The sequence below is a fragment of the Corvus cornix genome, chromosome 24 (assembly GCF_000738735.6).
Source record: "Corvus cornix cornix isolate S_Up_H32 chromosome 24, ASM73873v5, whole genome shotgun sequence".
In the NCBI taxonomy this organism is placed as follows: Eukaryota; Metazoa; Chordata; class Aves; order Passeriformes; family Corvidae; genus Corvus; species Corvus cornix.
This window is the reverse complement of record NC_046353.1, coordinates 2,716,091-2,733,499: the sequence shown is the minus strand read 5'-3', so window position 1 is coordinate 2,733,499 and position 17,409 is coordinate 2,716,091. Positions and strand designations below refer to the sequence as shown.

Here is a 17,409-nt window from a genome sequence, read left to right as displayed (position 1 = left end):
CTCCCTGCTCGTGGCTCACCTGGATAATGTCCAGAGTGACATCAGCCCAGTACAGGCAGTTGTGCTCGTAGTCAAAATCCAGGGCCACAGCCCCCCTGAGCCCGGCCAGGGGCAGCTCCTCGCTGACGCCCGAGGCGAGGTCGTAGCGGTGGATGGAGTAGCGGGTGGCGTAGAGAATGAACTCGTTCTCTTCTGCAACAACAGTGCCTGATTTAGGGGCCATTTCTGGGCTACTTGAGGGGCAAAAAAAGAAAATAGCAGGTGTTTTTCACCCCTGGTCTTAGCACCTCGGGGAGGCAAAGAGCCTTTGGCTCAGTGGGATTAGGTTAATGAGAATGTGGTAATAGCCTCACATGGGGCCGGGCACACACACTGTGGGCATTGTCTGGTCCAGGAGGAGGAGGAGGAGGCACGGCTGGCAGAACCTGCCCCAACCCCTTTCTTCCCACTTTAGTGCTCCCAATGGGAAACAAAATACTGATCTCCTCTTCCTCCAAAAAAAACATTAAAAAAGAGTGGGAGTGATGCAAATCTGCAAGTCCTCAGGGATGCTGGCCCCACAGGAAATATCCCAGAGTGGGTTTTGTTTCCAAACGGAGCCGAGTCCTGGTAATGGGATCCTGGTTTGGGACAAAGTCTCCCGGGCATCATCCCACCACCGGTCAGGTCCAGTAATGCTATTAATGAGTGGAGCTAATGTCAGTAGGTAACTCTGGCTGTGCATCCCTAATGAGATTATACGGAGATATGAAACAGATACTGTACATGAAATTGTTACCATGGAGAGAGCCGGAGACGATCCGCAAACACTCTGGGAACACGGCACTTCAAAGGCCGGCCCGCTGGGGACGGCAGGTTTATTTTGCAATCAGCAGGGCCCTTGTCAGCATGCCCGACACAGCTCTCCAAATAGCTCAAGAGGGCTCGGAGGGGTGAATAACGTGTCAGGAGTGAAGCTAAGTGCAGCGCTGGCAGGAGTCCCAGCACAGGGGATGCTTCCCTGCGCTGTTGAGCACCTGGAGTATCTTTTGCGCTCTGAAAAATTTTAGGGCAGCGCAGGGGAAACCTCCTGCCCTGCTCAGCTCCCCAGCCCTTCCATGAGCCCCTGCCCTGCCTGAGGCTCCGGAGCTGCAGCACGGCAGCAATGCTGATCACGCAGCTCGTGACGGCAGATTAAATTAAAGCTGTAATGAGCAGAATGCAAATAACTCTGGCAGCACAGGGGCACAGGACTGTTACAGTGCCCTGTATGTTTGAGAGGAGAAAATAAGGATGGGGGATGTATTTTGGCAGGCAGAGGCGCGAGGGCTGAAGGGCAGCCCTGGTCTGGCCCCAAAGGGCCATCGTTCAGCTGTACAGGGTGGCTGTCACAGGGTGGGACATTCCCAAGGGGATCTTCCCAAGGATTGGGGTGTCTTTTCCTTGGGAAAAGATCCTTGGGGATCTAATTCCTGTCTTTCTGGTTGGGTTCAAGCCAGCTACAGCAAGGACATGACCAGGATAAAAGAGTTCCTGCTTGCAGCCTGCCCCTGAGGGCTTCAGAGGGCTCTGCACTGTGGGCAGACGCTGCTCCCAAGCAGGACCCTCAGAAGCTCTGGCCACGGGACAGGAGAGGGCGATTTGTAACCCACCCAGGGCCCTGCGTCACAGGTTTTGTCTGAGAGCCCTCTGGGACTCTGTGCCTGGTCCCTCAGGCACCAGCCAAAGGTTTTATGAATGGAGCCCTTGTGCCCACAGCAGATCCTGCACACACTCACCCGCCAGCGGGCACGGCACCAGCTCCCCCTCGAGCCGCGACTCGATGTCTCCACCCGTGCAAGTGTCCCCAGAGATCTTTCTGTAGCTGCAACACACAGAGCCAGGCACTTTATTCCATGGAAAAAACTGTGAACAAACCACCCTGTGCAGCCACAATAAGCTGTGGTGTTTAATTGCCGTGTATGTCCTAACATGCCGTTTGTTTGCTGCCACTTTTGTGGGTTTTGTGGTTGTTTGGGGTTTTTTTAGTGATAAATTCCAGCACTTGGAAGATCGGGTTGCCCTCCCAAGCACAGAACATACCCTCGAGTCTTCCTGTAGGTTGAGCCAACAGGGCAAGGGACTGGTGGGTCATAGGGTTTCCCAGCAAACTCAGAGTCAGGGACACAAACTTCTAAGGATAAGTCATCGCTCAGTTTGAAGCCAAAATCACTGCAAGGAGAAGAAAGATGTAAGGAGGGACAGGGAAAAGCACAAAATGCAGCCACGCTCTACTATGAGTCTATTTTTGCACAGAATTTTTAAGACCCCAAAGTGACTGTTCATTTGTTATCAGTATTTGGCTGCACAGAACCTCTCCGAGCCAGCCAGGACGTTTCAAGAACATTTTGCAAATCAGCTTTGCCAGTGGCTGGGCAGGCTGGGGAAGGTGAGGCAGAGCTGAGCCAGTGTGCTCTGCAAAGCTGGCTGCAAGCCCCAGCCCTGCTGCTTGGCTGGCTCAGGTCACTGCTCTGTCTCTTGGCTGGTCCTGCTGGTAAAATGGGAGTGACAGTGCGGCTGTTCTCTGGAAACCGCTGCGGGGCAGAGAGGTTTTGTCAGTGGGATTTTGCAGGGAGCCCAGGGCTGAATTCTGAGGCAGGATCCCACCAGCCCTGCCCTCGGTCTGCTCGTGGTGAGCCAGACTTGGTCTCAGCATCAGACAGGCGGATGTGGACCGGAGCGGTCTGGGGTGAGCTCCACTGAAAGCACAGTCCCTGAAAAGCAGCTCCCTTTCTAACCCCAGGCCTTTGCATCAGGTTGCCAGAGCGTGTTTCCTGCTCCTGGAAGCTGTGCAGTGTCAGGATTGTGGGAATTGCAGTCCAAGTGCAATAGCAGGGCCAGCTGCACCCCTGTGGCTAAAGAATCACAAAGATTTTTAGTGGATCTCTGTTTGGGATGGGAAATTATCCATTATCATTTGGAAGGTGATGGATTAACAATACTTCCTCTTCCGTGGAACCTTTCAGAGGCTCCCAAAAGCCTCTAAAGACATTAATTAAGTCTCATGCCCCGTTATTAATGAAAGGATGTTTTCACTCTGTTTAGTTTCCTCTCTGCTATAAAATGAAGCAGCGACACTCCAAGCTACGTAAATTGGATATTTGTTCACTCGAAGCGATTGGTCACAGATACTTATCTTGGATTTACAGTCCAGACTAAAAGAAATTAATTGGTATTTTACCATTCAAAGTCCTCCCTCGTACAAGAGCAGTTGGAGACCATGACAGGCCTGTCAAAATCTTCCCCATTGAAGCAGGTCGCATGAGGAGTCCTCCTTTTGAAAACGGTTTTATGCCCCAGTAAACATTCATTGCCTCGCTCGTCCGAGGGTGACCACAGCTTGTAGTCGTTCTCTGTGCAAGGGACCCCTGAGAGGAGAAGCAAGGCTGGAGCGCAGGAAGGTGCAGCTCTTGCAGCACCCCAGACCAAGGGTCCACAGGCAGAGACATGCAGATGTCCCTGGTGCCCAGGGGTGCCAGGCGTGCTGGCATCCAGCCCCACACCACAGGAATGCCCCTTCCTTCCCTCTCCACCCTCCTCTGGCACAAAACTTCCCCCGAAGTACAAGGCCCCAGCCCTGTCCCACAGGGAAAGGCAAGGCAAGGAGCGTTCCAGCTGGGAGCGTGCAGCAGCACGCGGTGACAGGAGGGAACAGGCAGCTCCGTGGCAGTGACAGGGAATCTGAATGAAGTTGTTCTGGTTACCAAACAGATCCGTTCCCAACAAAATGTCGAGGGAATCAGTGATAAATTTTAGTCAAGCAAATTCGTCTGCTGGGTTTAACTGCGCTTTGATTAAAATGCTGCCTCGCAATCAAAGCTGAAATGGGTTATAAAACATTCATAGGCACAAGCCTTCAGAAGGAAGTTTTTTCTTTCCCCTTTTCAACAAATTCCTCAGTGAGGAGGGAAGGAATACAGGGAGAGCACAGGGAACATGAGTGCCTTCAGCAGCTGTGTCCACGTGGACATGAGACATGAAGGACAGGGCACGAGGAGGTGCCCTCTCTCCTACCCACAGAGCCACCCCAGAGATGGCTCTGCCACCTGTCCCCTTACCCAGCACGTCAGTGGTGTTGATCTGCAGGATCAGCCAGCTGTGGCCGTTCTCCTTGTAGGAGCCAAAGATGGTGAATATGGTGCTCTTCTCGCCGGGCTCGGTCAGGAGGCCGTACACAAACACCGGCTTCTCCGAGAAGGTGAAGACTTTCCAGGTTTCCCCTTCGTTTGTGCTGTACCTGCAGAAAGGAGATTGGGAGAGGTGTCAGGGGCATCTCCTGCCCGCTGCAGGGCACTCTCTGCCATCCCCAGCCCGAGCACCAGGGGCAGTTCCTGTGCCCTGACACTCACTTGAGCTGGTCGGTCTCGGTGCCTTGCGCGATGGCCACGAGAATTCCACCGTGGTCACCCCAAGTGTAGTAGTGGGGTCCAGACAGTGCCTGGAAGAGAGACAGTGCTGAGGGGTGATCAGAGCTGTGCTGAACGAGGGGAAAATGGCTTTGTCAGAAACTCTGCCTGACCCAGGCTAATGCTTCAGCCTTGGCCAAGCCAAGCATGTGGAGGCACGAGAAATTCGAGTGTTTGTGGGACACCATCTGCAGGTGAGAACAGCCAGCCCATTTCCCCTTATGGCTGTGGGTGAGAGCTGCCCTGAGCCCTGGACTCTGCTCCTCCTGTGCTTTGTGCATGGAAAGAATCAGTGGAAGAAGCGCCATGACACGAAACCAGAGCCCATCACTCCTCCTCTCATCTGTCACGTCTGTGAGGCTCTCCTGACACCCAGCTGCAACTCGTGGCCTTCCCAGGACTGCAGAGAAGGGTTGGTTCTCAGGCTGTGGAAGGTCTCGTGAATGTTCAGAGAGAAGTGGGGCCATGGCATGCAGAAACAAGCCCTGGAGACAATTCATCCATGCATCCCGTGGAAAGAAGCTTGGATTTCACGCTCACCTACACCTCCAGCACACAATCAGCTTTGCTTTCCCATCCAGGGAGCCCAGAGCACTTCAGGATGAAAACAGGGAGCTTGTCCATGCCAGACCCTGCTCACAGGATGTGCTGTCACACTTGGGGACATTCTTACACAGGGCACTGAATGCATTGTTCCTTTCTTCTCTGGGCTCTGAAATCACCCCAGTGATCTGCAGAGCAGGGAGCCTCCCAGCCTGCTGCTGGCCAAAGGCGAGGGGAGGGAGTTGTGGTGCTGCCTCTCAGCTCCACTGCTGGGTCATTCTGCACCTCTGCTCATGATACAAAGACCAGTCAGTGCTGGTGACTTGGGTCAGTGCTCCCTCATCATGTTTTAATTGCACTTCAAGGCAAACCTGTGCAGCTTGGCACCTGAAAGTCTCCATTTTTGGACACCCTGCCCCATCTGTGAGCTCCTGCCTGGCTGCAGGGTCCCCACGGCAGCTCTCCAGCTGGGTTTTGGAGCCAGGAGCAGCCTGTGAACCACCTCTGGCAGCAGCCAGACCTGTGGCGTGTCCCCACCGCCACTGCAGCTGCCCAGACCTCACCCCGACCGCGCAGCACTCGCCGGGGGAGAAGGAGGCTGCTCAATTCCCGGGATTAAATAGCTTGCAGATGCTGGAATACCACATTACACCGGCTGCAGAGTGCACAGGCGGACCACAAGCACTGCCACAGACCAGAACATCCACTCAGTAAACAGCAGCAAACTCCCCATAAACCCAGGGACAGCATCCCATTTTTCTGGAAGAAGCCAGAGCCTCTCCAAACCCTCCCACAGATGAAGTCCTGGCTGTCAGTCCCATTTAAAGACACCAAATGACCCGTGCTGAGGGAAAGTCCTGCCAGGTGAAAAGGAGAAATAGAGGAGGGAGCTCTCCTGTGTTTGAATCCACCACCCACACCAGAGGTTCAGCTCTGGTCCTTCATCTAAAGACCTTTTTCCCTCAGTTTTAAGGCATTGAGCACCTTCCAGCTCTTGGACTCATATGAAACCACCTTTAATGCAACTTATCTATATTGCTGCCAACATTCTCCCTGCTCCCCCACCACCCTGGCTGATCTGGCAGGTGTAAGAGCAGCCTTACCTCTCTCCACCTGGCTCCAGCACTGCTCGAGACATAAACATTGGTTTTCCTTGCCATATTCTTGCCAACGGAGCCTGGGAGAAGGGGAGAAATCATCCTCCTTGAGAAATGCAAAGTGATTGCTCAAGAGGAAGCCAGACACCTCCAAACTATTTTTATCTGTGATTGAGGAGCTGATTTTTCACACTACAAACTAATCCCTTCAAAAGCAAATATTTCAAGGGCTATTACAAGTTTTAAAAGCAGATGGGAGGAAAGCCCATGGCTACAAACATGATTAAACCAAATGTGTGCGTTCTTCAGGAACAGAGCGAGACAAACAGGAATTTCTGAATCTTCAAGAAGCCCTTCATGAGGATCAGGAAAGAGGATCAGAACAGAGCAGGTTTCTCACATCTCTGTGCTGCAGTGAAATGCTCATGCTGTAATTACTGTACAGGGACTGCAGCAGAGAAAGGACAGCAAAATGCACCACTTAATTGCGTTTTATAACTTGCTTGTACAAACGAAATAGTGCCAAGCTCCTCTGTCCTGACAACAACACCCCCCGAGCCAAGGGAGAAGCAGTACCAGTGGCAATGATCAGTCCTGGCGCTGACTCCTTGGAGAGGATGGGCATCCTGCGCAGCTGGAAATTCAGCAGCTGGCTCAGGCGCTGGGCCAGATGGAGAGAGCAGCCCTGGGACAACTGGGAAAGCAGAGCACAGTGGGTCAACATCCCTCCCTCATCCTACCTAGTGCAGCCCTCTCTGCTTGGAAAGGCGAGGAGGGACTCCTTCACCGTGGCATCGGCCCATCACCACTAGACCACGTCCCCACTTTTTGGGGGGCCTTGTCCCTGTGCCACCCCAGCCTGCGGTACCTGGCAGTCGATGTGCTCCCCATAGTGGGTCTGTGCCGGGGGCTGCAGCAGCTCCCAGGTGCCGCCCTTGTCGAAGGTGATGACGGAGCGCATGTTCTCCTCGCTGAAGGAGCCGTTGATCAGCGTGGCGATGTAGACGCCCTGCACGCCTTCCACGCGGTGGAAATCCGCAAAGGGCTCGTTGGCAAAGTACCTGTGGGGTCGGTGAAGTGGAAGTTGAGCTCCCCCGTGGGTCTGGGGAAGGGGGGATCGTCAGACAAAGGTAATGCATTGATCCAACCTAGCCAGAAATCACAGGTTTTGGTTGATGTTCTCATTCGCCATCGGGTGAGCCCCATCTTACCTGACCAAGGTGTCGCTGCCAGCTCCCCCTGGGCTGTAGTAGAGCACATTTTCTAGGGACAGGGAGAACTTCAGGCCCTCTGCCTCCGAGATGTAGAGGTTGGTGCGGTTGTTGTCGTGGCTGACACACACAAACACCTGGTCCTCCGAGGCATCAGCGATGTAAAATTCCTTTGGGACACAAAGAAGGGGCTTTGTGTGTGTGTGTGCACACAGGGAGGGTTTACACACAGGCTGGTTTGTATTTCCTCTTAGCTTCCTTCCAGCTTTTTGTATTTTTTCCATTCAGCAGGTGGAAAATCTTCACTTTGCTTTTCCTGTTGTGTTCCCCCCACAGGGATTCCCGTCCTGCGCTCTGCAAAGCCCCCTGGAAGCACCACTGGTTGCCAAGCCCCATCCGTGCTGGATCTCTGGAGTCCCCTGAGGCTGGGAGTGCACCCCACTGCTCTGCCAAGCACCAAGAACTTGCTTCTCGTGCCCTTCTTCATTGCCCCCCCAGCCTGGGGACACCACGGCACATCTGGTCCGTGGATCAAGGACTCTTTGCAAGCCCTGCCTGTGCCCTGGGCTTCCTCAGCCTGCAAGAATTGGATGCTCCAGGCCATGCCAGTGCACCCCACGCCATAGGAAGAGGTAAAGTCCCCAAAAGCAGAGTCAGAGCAGTGGGATCAGCCCCTCTCTGGCATCTGGGCTTTGCCACCAGCCTCCATCCCAGTGCTGGCGGAAGCGGGTGACTGTCCAGGTGCCATCGTGTAAACCACAAGATCATCCCATCGTGAGCCTTTGCTCTGCCACCGCCCCCAGCAGGGTCATTCGAGGTCCCTTCCCCCTCCTACAGCATCTGGAGCTGGTGCTGACGCCACAGGGTGTCCTTGGCAAGGCAGGGAGCTGGGAGGCTGCTCGGGAAGCACCACTTACCTTAATTGGATGCTTGGTAACGAACTGTGCCACCCGCATGGGCTTGCGGTTGAAGGAGACCCAGAGCTGGACCGAGGGCGGCTGTGAGCTGCCAAGCAAACGCTGTGCAGAGAACAGGGACACGTTAGCAGGGGCTCTCACCCCCCAGGTCACCCTGATCTCCACTGGGATCACCCAGTGCCTGGGACTTCCCCCTCCCTGCATGTGGGCAAAGCGTGGCAGCTGCCCGATGCTGGGAGCAGTGATCCCCGCTCAGGGTTTAAATTGCCACAGCCAGGGCTCAGCACGGAGACAAACTGCCCTTCCTGGCCAGCTGGGTGGGGGTCAGCAGGCTGATTTTAATTCCTCCTCTTTCCTCAGAGCACACTGTCCTTTCCTTCCTATTTTTACCGATTTGCGCAAAACGAAAGGCGCCGGTGCGAAGCTGAGAAAGCAAAAAAGCTGGGGGCAACCTATTTCATACAGGATGCCAATGGTGAGGACCTAAACCCAGATCTAGGCTCCAAAAATAAGCGGCCTGTTTTTTTTTTTTTTTTTTCCCAGGCTCTGTATCACTAAGCAACCGTGCCTCCCACGGAAAGGAGCAGAAGTCAGAGCCCTGGGTGCCGCTGCCACGCAGCCTGTCCTTTCCCCAGCACCGCCCCTGCTGCGGCCAGGCTTGGAGGCAAGTGCCTCATTCCAGACCTGAGGATGTGATTCCCAAATGAGGGGTTTGCAGCCAGCCTCCCTCAGTCTCAGTATTTCCCAGCAGCGTTTGCCATGGTGTGGAATGTGGGTGATTTTATTGATGTTTAGCCATTACAGCTGCAGGAGGAAGCAAGGCGTGCTGCCCGCTGGCCCCTGAGTGCTCCAGAAGCAGAAAAATCTCCAAAGCACCCCCAAATGGAGCTCAAACCCTCTTGGTCCTTTCAGGATGCTGTCCCTGAGCTGAGCAGCTTCTCTGCAGAGACACAAACCACCCCCAGCATTTCACCCAACACCAGCAGCGAGCCCTCGATAAAATCTCCTGCAAACCACAGAGCAGGCACAGCGCCAAGGGGCCGGGCCCTGGGAGTTACAGACTGTACTACCTGCAAGAGAGGCTTCTGAGAAACTGAAATTGCTCTGCAAGTGCTTCCTGCTTCTGTCAGACACCTGCTCAGGGGGCCGGAGGTGACACACCCATCACTTACTGCCTAGGAAACCCTCCCGAGTTCTGCCAGCAGTCGCCCCTAAATAAAGGTTCCTTCTTAAAACAGTCGATGGCAGCTGCAGGGGAGAAAAGCATCTTCTGAAAAGAAAGCTGCTCCTTCAGTTCTAGAAGGATCAGGACTTTGTGCCTCTGGTGCTGTTTCTGATCCTCTAGAAAGGCCTTGCCCTCAGAGGAAGCACCGACACTTCCTCGCTTCCTTTCAGGTTTGTCCAAATTTGGCCAACAACTGTAAAAAGCACAGGGAGGCTCCGGCTGCAGAGGGACCAAAAGACCCCTTTTGCTCACCCACATCCTCTTTTCTTAGGAAAACAGACTGAAAATCCAGCTTTCCTTCCAGGCTGGAGCACATTAGGCTGCTTGGACCTCGTCCACATTTGATGGTAATCTCCTCTGACAAGCAGCCTCCTATAACCACCGAGCTGCCAAGCCACATCCCCCTTTCCCTGCCACCCCCACCCCGATGTCCTTCCCAGCCATCCTGTGGTTTTTCCCAGGTCCCAGCCCTCTGCAGGCTGACCTACTTCTGCCCAGCCTGCCGGAGGCCGGGGTATGGAAACACCACGGGGAGAGCGGCACGGGCAGCCACTGCTGTGTCCATGACAGCGTGAGCCCACGGGGGTGGCAGCTGCCAGGCAGGCTGGGTGACACCTCTGTGACAAGCTAAATGTGAGCTCTGAAGGCTGTGAGGTGCAGCAGGCAGTGGCGTCATCCCTGGCAGATGCTCTTGCCCACCGTGGTTCTGCACCACATCCTCGACCCTCGGCGGTGAATTCCTCACGTGTCACTCACCACAGACTTGGTTGCAAACATGTATTTGTCCCTGAGCTGGAAGTCTTCAACGTCTTCCAGGATTATCTCCTTGTTTTCCCGGCTCTGGAAGAAGTCTGTGCTGCGGATGACCGTGGAGGCCCCGGAGGGCTCGTGCCGCTCGATGTACACCGTGCTGGGCTTGTCGTAGGGCTCAACCCCCCTGGGGAGGACAGGGGACATGGTGGGATTGGAGAAGAAGGCAGCAGGAGCAAGGAGATGGGGTAGGGGGAATGGGCAACACCCTTGGGTGCCAGTGTGGGTGGCTGTCACTTGCCACCCCGCTGTGGCACATCCCCACAGCGCACGGTGAGGGGAGCAGGGGCAGGGCTGGAACACACCCTGGTACCCGGATTCTTGGTTCCCACAGGGCAGCAAACAACGCAAGAAGTGAGGAATGAGAGAAGACAGGAGCTGGGTGCACGCAATACGTACCAAGAAAAGGACTTCACGTGTTCCTGAATCATTATCCAGGTCTGGCCAAAATCGTCTGATTTCCAGAGCTGCAACGACAAAGGTGAGAGATGCCAGTGGGAGTGGGACACAAACAGACCCAATCCTTCAAGAGACCCAATGTGTCCATCCATGACTACTCTCATGACTTCTTTTCATGTAGCAGCTCCTGGAGCAGCAGCAAGCTTTCTAACAGAACACCTCAAACAGCAAAAGACTGGCCTTTAGCCTTCTACTAGCAGGATTTCCCACTGTTTCACCTCCAGGTTTTACTCACTGTATCTCTCTGAATGTGCTGGAACTATTTTCAATCTTTACCCAATAGCTCCCAAGGGCGAAAAAAGTGTTTGTATTCAAGCAGCAATTTGTTATTCAGGACCTAAAGCCAAACCACAGGCCCACATGAAACACTGCAGAGGTCATCCTGCCTCAGCTGCCAGGGCTCTGTGGTGAGTTATGACCACGATTGTTGGGGTGATGGATATGGTCGGGAGCAGCGTGGATGGAGGAAAAGGAAGGGAAGTAAGACACCCATCCTGCAGGTATTATATCCTCATTCTCCAGAGGTAGGAACAAGAGAGACTGTAGGGAAGGGAGTGTCCTGGCCAATTTGGGACAGCTCTGTGTGCAAGATCAGACACCCTGAATGGCCAAAGCATGAACCCTGGCACAAGGCAGGGCGGCCCTCAGCTGTGGGGGACATGGGAATGTCACAGCAGGGCAGGGGTAGGATGCTGGCTCCCCACCTAAGCAAAGTGCTCACCTGCTTATTAGGGTGAGACCTGTCAAAGCCCAAGAGGAGGTTGGGGTTCCTGCTGTGCAGGAGGAGGTCTGCTGCTCTGAAGGGAATGGAGAAGCCTTGGATGGTGTTGCAGAAGTTGGTGGTGATCCAGAGGTACGGGGCGAAGGCGTCCACAAAGATGTACTGGGAGTGGAGGGACAGACAGGGGAGAAGGGAAGGTCAGAGCAGAGCTCAGGCTGGCAGCGATGAAGACAATGTCCCAGGGGAGCCTTTGGGAGGGCAAACTCTGGAGGAGAAGAATTTGGCTGTCCCAGCCACCCCTCTCCCGCCACACTCTGAGTGTCACCAAACCATACAAGAAGTGCCTGGCACATGCCACCTCTGCCCCAGGGACAGCCCAAGGGGTGTGCAGGCTCACTGTGACAGCAGGGATAAAGCCCCAGCTGCCACGTGCCCTCACCCTCTTGTTGTCGGCCGGGCTGTGGTAGAACTGGGCGATGGCCACCTCGCTGCTGTTCCCCCCGTCAAAGCTGAACCTCTCCGAAATCTTCTTAAAGCTCTTCCCATAGTCATAGGACACATAAACCTGCAAAGGAGAAGCCCCAGAGTGAGAAGCACAAAGTTCTGGGCTCCCTTCTGACAGATTTGGTGGAAACTCAGTAAACTGCAAGGCTTTGAGATTTCCCGACCATGCCTTGAGCCCATGGGGCAACAGAGGATATTAAATTATTTTGTCCCTCTCTACCCAAACTCGTGGGCCTTTTTTTGTTTCTCAGGACACAAGAGCAAGTCAGGCTGTAGCTCAGCAGCCACCATCACCTTGCCTGGCCCAGAAGCAGAAGGTGCACCTGGACAGGGCCAGGGGGTGTTACTTACATCGCTGTTTTTGGGACCCAGCAAGGACAGGCTGTCCCTGGCCAAGGCCACAATCACGTTGCTCTTCTCTCCTGCCCAGTGAACGACCATCTGATTGTGGGAATCGTTGAGGCTGACCTGCAACACCAAGGGAAAGGACACCCTGAGTCACAGCCTCAGCCACAGCAAGCTCCCGCTCGTGCCACCCCTCCTTGGAAATACCAGACTTTGGGAAAACTCATTCAAAGCAGCATCTCTCCTGAACGTGTAGGCAGAATGTGCCTAAAAGGGTACGTTTTCCCCTTATTCTTCCTCCGAAAAACAGGATTCGGGGGATGATGAGAATGAAAACTCACACCAAGGACTGAGAAGTGTTTGCAAATCCAGGCTGATGAGGCCACAGGGAAACAGTGGCAGCTTTCTGCCTGACGGGAAGCAGAGGGCCAGGCACTGATGCCTTCTCTCTGGTGACCAGTGACAGGACTCGAGGGGCTGTCAGGAAGCTGTTTCAGGGGAGGTTTAGGCTGGATTTCAGGGAAAGGTTCTTCCCCCAGAGGGTGCTGGGCACTGCCCAGGCTCCCCAGAGAATGGGCACGGCCCCAAGGCTGCCAGAGCTCCAGGAGCATTTGGACAGCACTCTCAGGGTGGGATTGTTGGGGTATCTGTGCAGGGCAAGGGGCTGGGAACCTTCCAGCTCTGGATATTCCACAATTCCAAAGGCCCTGCCGATTTCCAGCGCACACACGATGCCGTTATTCCCGTGTGTGCTGTATCTGCCAGCAAAGCGCTGGTTTCTATGGGGAAGCTCTTGCAGCATCACCACAGTGGGAGCTGAAGGTGCAGGACAAACCCTCAGTGGCTGTCACCAGCGAGCAGGGACAGGCAGGCGTGCTGGGAGAGCCGGGGACAGCAGCTCAGCTCGGCCATGGATGGGTGCCCCACTCCCTGCAGCAGAGGACGTGCGTGCCTGAGCCCTCGCACGCCACAGCTCAGCCCAGGGCTGCTAACCCCGAGCTCAGGGCCTCGGGAAACTGTAAAAATACAGGGATAAGCCCTTCTTAGGCTTGATAACCTGCAGCTCTCGCTGACCCCGGGATCAGCGAGCAGCACCGCCTGGAAGAAGGGGCTGCTTTAACCTCCAGCAAGAGAAACACTTGGAAAAACAAGGTCTTTATTCTGCGAGAACAGGGAGGGGGGGAGAGCCAAGCAGAAACCCTCAAATCCCTCTTATGCAATAGGCTCACAGGAGGGGAAAGAGAACCGAACTCAGCCCCGGCAGGGAGCAGCCCCCGGGCCCGGTGCCCCCCGGCTGCCCGGGCAGGGACCCCCTCACCAGGCAAACCCCGCCGGAGCTCCGGGCCACGAACGCAGCGCAGATTTAGGTCAGGCAGCAGCATCAGCTACAAAGCCACGCAGCCGGAGCCCTGCGTGCCCGCCGGAAAAAAAAAAATTAAAAAAAAATGAAAAGGAAGACACTCTGTTTGAGGATGCAGGGAAACAGGGCGGAGAAGGAGGAATTGCTGCTGCCCGCTGAGACAGCCGGCAGACAGCCTCGGGTGTGGAACCAGCGCAGCTCTGCACTCCCGCTCCCCCTCCCCTCCTCTGGAAGCAGAATAACCCCGTTTAAATCTCCGACATCTCTGATGGTTATTTTGGGTGCAGCTTTTTTGGGTGCCCAGCTGTGCTCGGGCTGGAGTTGGGCACTGTTAGGAACACAAAACTTGGCCCTTTGGATCCTCTCAGTCAAGAGGGGTTTGTTACTCAGTGTCACTTTTAATAGTACTGCTCGTTTGGTTTGGTTTTTTTTTCCCCACAAGAAATCAGACACTAGGAGTTTGAAAAGCAGGAAAACCAAAGGAGACTCCTATCTGCACCTTGATTGAACCTCAGCAGTAAAACTCTACAGCTATTCTTCTTGTAAGATAAAGCAGACAGTGGGACTCCTTTTGGGAGACTTCGAAAGAGCAGTAAAACCCAAAAACCAGGGGCAACGTGTTTGGGTTCAGGAGAGCCAGCTGAGCTTCGTTAGTCCCTGAGGAGCTGGGTGAGCTCAGGCAGCCTCACTATGGCAGGGCCCCTATTTAAAGGCAAACTGGAGGCAGGCAAGGTTTGGCTCCCTGGTAGGAGGGAGGAGTGCTCAGCAGGAAGGTTTGGAGCAGCCGGAGAAGGCAGCACAAGGATGCTGTAAGTCTCCCAGGAAGGGGTTGTACAGCAGTGGCTCGGGTTTAGGAGCTGTGCGGTTTTGTGTTTGCTGCCTTGCAGCCCCTCAGAGCTCCGTGGGGACCCCATGGCTCAGGGGAGCACCAACCAGGACCCCACAGACAGCAGCTGGTGTCCCTTTAGCCAGGATGGGGTTTGTGGAACAGCTTTGCAATAAGGCTGCTGTTAGGGACCCTGCCCTGCTGCTGTGGCACTGTCACAGCGTCCCCACCTCCCCTAGCAGGGGACACCTTCCTGGGGAACTGGTGTAACCTCTGAACAGGCAGTGACTGGTGCTTAATGGAAACAGCATTTAGCATAAATTCCACTTAATGGGGAAGCGTTTTGGTCTTTGCCAAGCCATTAAGTGTATATGAAATATGCATGAAATTCTAATTCGTCCTCCTAATATGTAAGGTGCCAAATGAAGTCCAGGAGGGGAAAACTGGAGCCAAGACGTAGCAGAGGCTGCTTGTAGCTGTAGTTAATGTAGTTAATGTTTCTAGCTTTGCTATGTGTTTATTTCTTTGTCAACAGCACCTTCCAACAAATGAATGCCCTGCAGGAATGGGATGGGAAGAAGACAGCCCCTGGAGCTGCCCTCCAAGAGCAGGTACGAGCTTCAGGGGTGCAGCTCCAGGCTGGGCTGGCAGAGGGGATGTCTGGGAGCTGAGATGGGAGGGTTGCCCTGCTGAGCCTGGAGAGGTGATGGCTGTCAGTAACTGAGGGGACCTGGGTGGGTAGAGTGCAGTGCTGACTCCTCGAGTGCCCCGAGCTGGGAGAAGAGTCCTGATCCGTGTTCTTTGGCACCTAAACACCAGCTTCCCTTCTGTCACATCCTTCTTGGTTGCCTATGCCCAGCTTTGGAGTTTGGAGGATTTTGGTTGTGGAGGTGGCTCACCCCTGGCACGCGACAAATGTGAAAGCCGGGGCTCCAGCGTGGTCAGGGGATGAGAGACTGGCAGGAACAGCTCCTCAGAGCTGCTCTCAAGCCCTTCCCTCCCCAGAGCACTCTCAATCCCAGCCTTGGAGCCCCTGCTCTGCATGGGAAATGTGACTTCCCCATGCAGAAATCCCACCGCTGGCTGTGGTGAGCTGCCAGCAGAAACATCGTGTGCTGGCTGATTTGTAACAGCGGTGACAAGTGACAGGACAGCATTAGGGGCTACTCCTGGTGTCCAGCGGGGCTGGGAGCTCACTGTGTGTATCCCTGGTTTGCTTTGTTGAGGATTAATGCTCCAGCTCTAGGGCTGGGACTGCAGCTCAGGCCGGGTGCTCACGATTCCTCAGGAGGTGATGCACTGTGACAGCTCAGGGGCTGAGGCTCAGTGCTGTAAAACTGAGTGCAGAACAAAGATTCCTAGGGATCACTGGGGTGTTTTCCCATCCTCCAACTGACCCACAAACAAATGCAGTTCCCGGGGAATTTCGAAATAGTTAATAAGTTATTACTACTGTTTGATAAGTGAGGCTGGCAGGGAGCAAGGGTCCTCTGCGGCTGTGAGCGGCTGCTGAAACCATCCAAGTGTTGCCATCAGCTCGGATCACAGCTTCAGGGCTGCCAGGACACGCGTGGAGAAGGGGAATGGGCTAAATATTTTGATCCCAGCAGCTGGGGGAATGAGGATGGGGCTGAAGAAGGGGTCAGAAGCAAAGCTGCTGCCCGGATAGCAGAGGGTAGAAAAAGAAAAGGTGCTCTGACCGTGCTCCTCCTCATTCCAGCTCGCTGGAAGCTGCAGAGGACAAGTGCCAGGCCTTTCGTCCCCATTCCCTGTGCCTCCCCCGGCAGGGCTTACGCAAGATCCCGGCCCCAGAGTGCCATGGGTGGCTCCTGCGTTCCCGGCACGCCGCGTTCCCCGCGCGCTCCCGCTAAAGCTTCATTACGGCACCTTCTGCTCTGCTCCCGAGCATCTGTTTCCAGCCCTGCCATGATATTTTAAAATACAGCCTGTGCCTGCCGTGGCGCTGCTTGTGGCTTGGACTGAAAATGCCAGGGTCTGAAATCATTGATATGAAACACGGGTGACTCATTTTGGAGAGCGCCAGGCCCCGCGTTAATTTAGTTAATACTGAAATCATCTGCTCGCAGGGCTGTTTTCTCTCTGCCACCACCAAGAGAGCTCTCCCTGAGCTGTTGTTTCCAGGAGAATGGAAAAGGTAGGGGAGGGGGAAGATTGGGGTCAGGACAGCAATCCAGAAACAACCCCAAAAACAAGCTGGGATCTCCTAAATTGATAGAGGGACAGGCATGTCATGGGAATGGAGGCTGCCCCAGCAGATTTGGGAAGGGCTGATGAAATCCACTCCCCCATAATGAAGGATGAAGGTGGCAGAGAAGGTCTAAAGTGCGCCATGAGCTTGTCATTCCCGCTCTGGAAAGCTTGAGCGATGCCCCTGGGACACCACAGCGCTCACAGGATCTGAGAGGAAGCTGCTGGAGGGGAAAAACAATGGATAAAACCACAAATACCTCTCCCAGCCACCACGGTGCCAAGAGCAGGAACTGTGTGGCTTCCAGAGATCGAGCTCTGGCAAAAAGCAAATGCCAGGAGCGAGGAAACCTTCTTAGGGTGGCCACAAAAGACCCAGCAACGGGGAGGGGGACCTGCTAACACAAAGGAGGAAGAAAGGGACATGGCTGGGACATGCTGTCACCAGCCAGGGCACCTCCAGAAGGTTAAAGTCTGATCTGGGAAGGGCTCTGCCAGGCTGGCAAAGTAGGTCAAAATTAAGTATGGTTCAGTTGCGATGCAGGATGCAGCGTGACTGATGTCTGCGCTCCCAGGGCTGGATGGCATCCGCCCTGCAGAGCATCTCTGTCTCCTGAGAGGAGCAAGGCTCTCTGCCAGTTTTGCACGTTTGAGAGGAGGTTATCTGAGGTCTCCATCAGCACAGAGGGATTGGCAGTGTCAAGGTCAAGTGGTGGGCTGATAAGAGGTCAGGTCATAGTAAATAGCCTGGAAATGATG

The 17,409-nt window shown here is 54.6% G+C and overlaps 2 protein-coding genes across 6 annotated transcripts in view; one reads left to right on the top strand and one right to left on the bottom strand.

The window, feature by feature from the left end:
* The window catches only part of LOC104692108, a 95,025-nt gene extending 79,971 nt beyond the window's left edge, over positions 1–15,054 (top strand). For 2 of the 4 annotated variants that reach the window (XR_005603625.1, XR_005603626.1), the window contains 5 exons: positions 7,612–7,907; positions 8,736–10,415; positions 10,562–10,708; positions 12,342–12,531; positions 14,978–15,054. Coding sequence is in view for 1 of the 4 variants with exons in the window: in XM_039564835.1 (XP_039420769.1) it covers positions 7,612–7,907; positions 8,736–8,899 (460 nt within the window). In the remaining 3 variants the exon portion in view is untranslated. Of the gene's footprint in view, positions 1–7,611; positions 7,908–8,735; positions 10,416–10,561; positions 10,709–12,341; positions 12,532–14,977 lie in introns of those variants that run through there. The other 2 variants (XR_005603627.1, XM_039564835.1) reach the window with 2 other exon arrangements.
* SORL1 (sortilin related receptor 1) overlaps positions 1–17,409 on the bottom strand; it is a 46,482-nt gene that overhangs the window by 25,502 nt on the left and 3,571 nt on the right. For both annotated transcript variants that reach the window (XM_039564836.1, XM_039564837.1), the window contains exons 2-17: positions 12,263–12,379; positions 11,847–11,972; positions 11,408–11,569; positions 10,627–10,694; positions 10,174–10,354; positions 8,193–8,294; positions 7,276–7,445; positions 6,933–7,125; positions 6,641–6,758; positions 6,071–6,144; positions 4,368–4,456; positions 4,077–4,255; positions 3,200–3,386; positions 2,062–2,190; positions 1,758–1,843; positions 20–192 (exon numbers count right to left, since the gene is read on the bottom strand). In XM_039564836.1, the coding sequence (XP_039420770.1) occupies positions 20–192; positions 1,758–1,843; positions 2,062–2,190; positions 3,200–3,386; positions 4,077–4,255; positions 4,368–4,456; positions 6,071–6,144; positions 6,641–6,758; positions 6,933–7,125; positions 7,276–7,445; positions 8,193–8,294; positions 10,174–10,354; positions 10,627–10,694; positions 11,408–11,569; positions 11,847–11,972; positions 12,263–12,352 (2,127 nt within the window). In that variant the 5' untranslated portion in view covers positions 12,353–12,379. The remainder of the gene's footprint in view (positions 1–19; positions 193–1,757; positions 1,844–2,061; positions 2,191–3,199; positions 3,387–4,076; positions 4,256–4,367; positions 4,457–6,070; positions 6,145–6,640; positions 6,759–6,932; positions 7,126–7,275; positions 7,446–8,192; positions 8,295–10,173; positions 10,355–10,626; positions 10,695–11,407; positions 11,570–11,846; positions 11,973–12,262; positions 12,380–17,409) is intronic.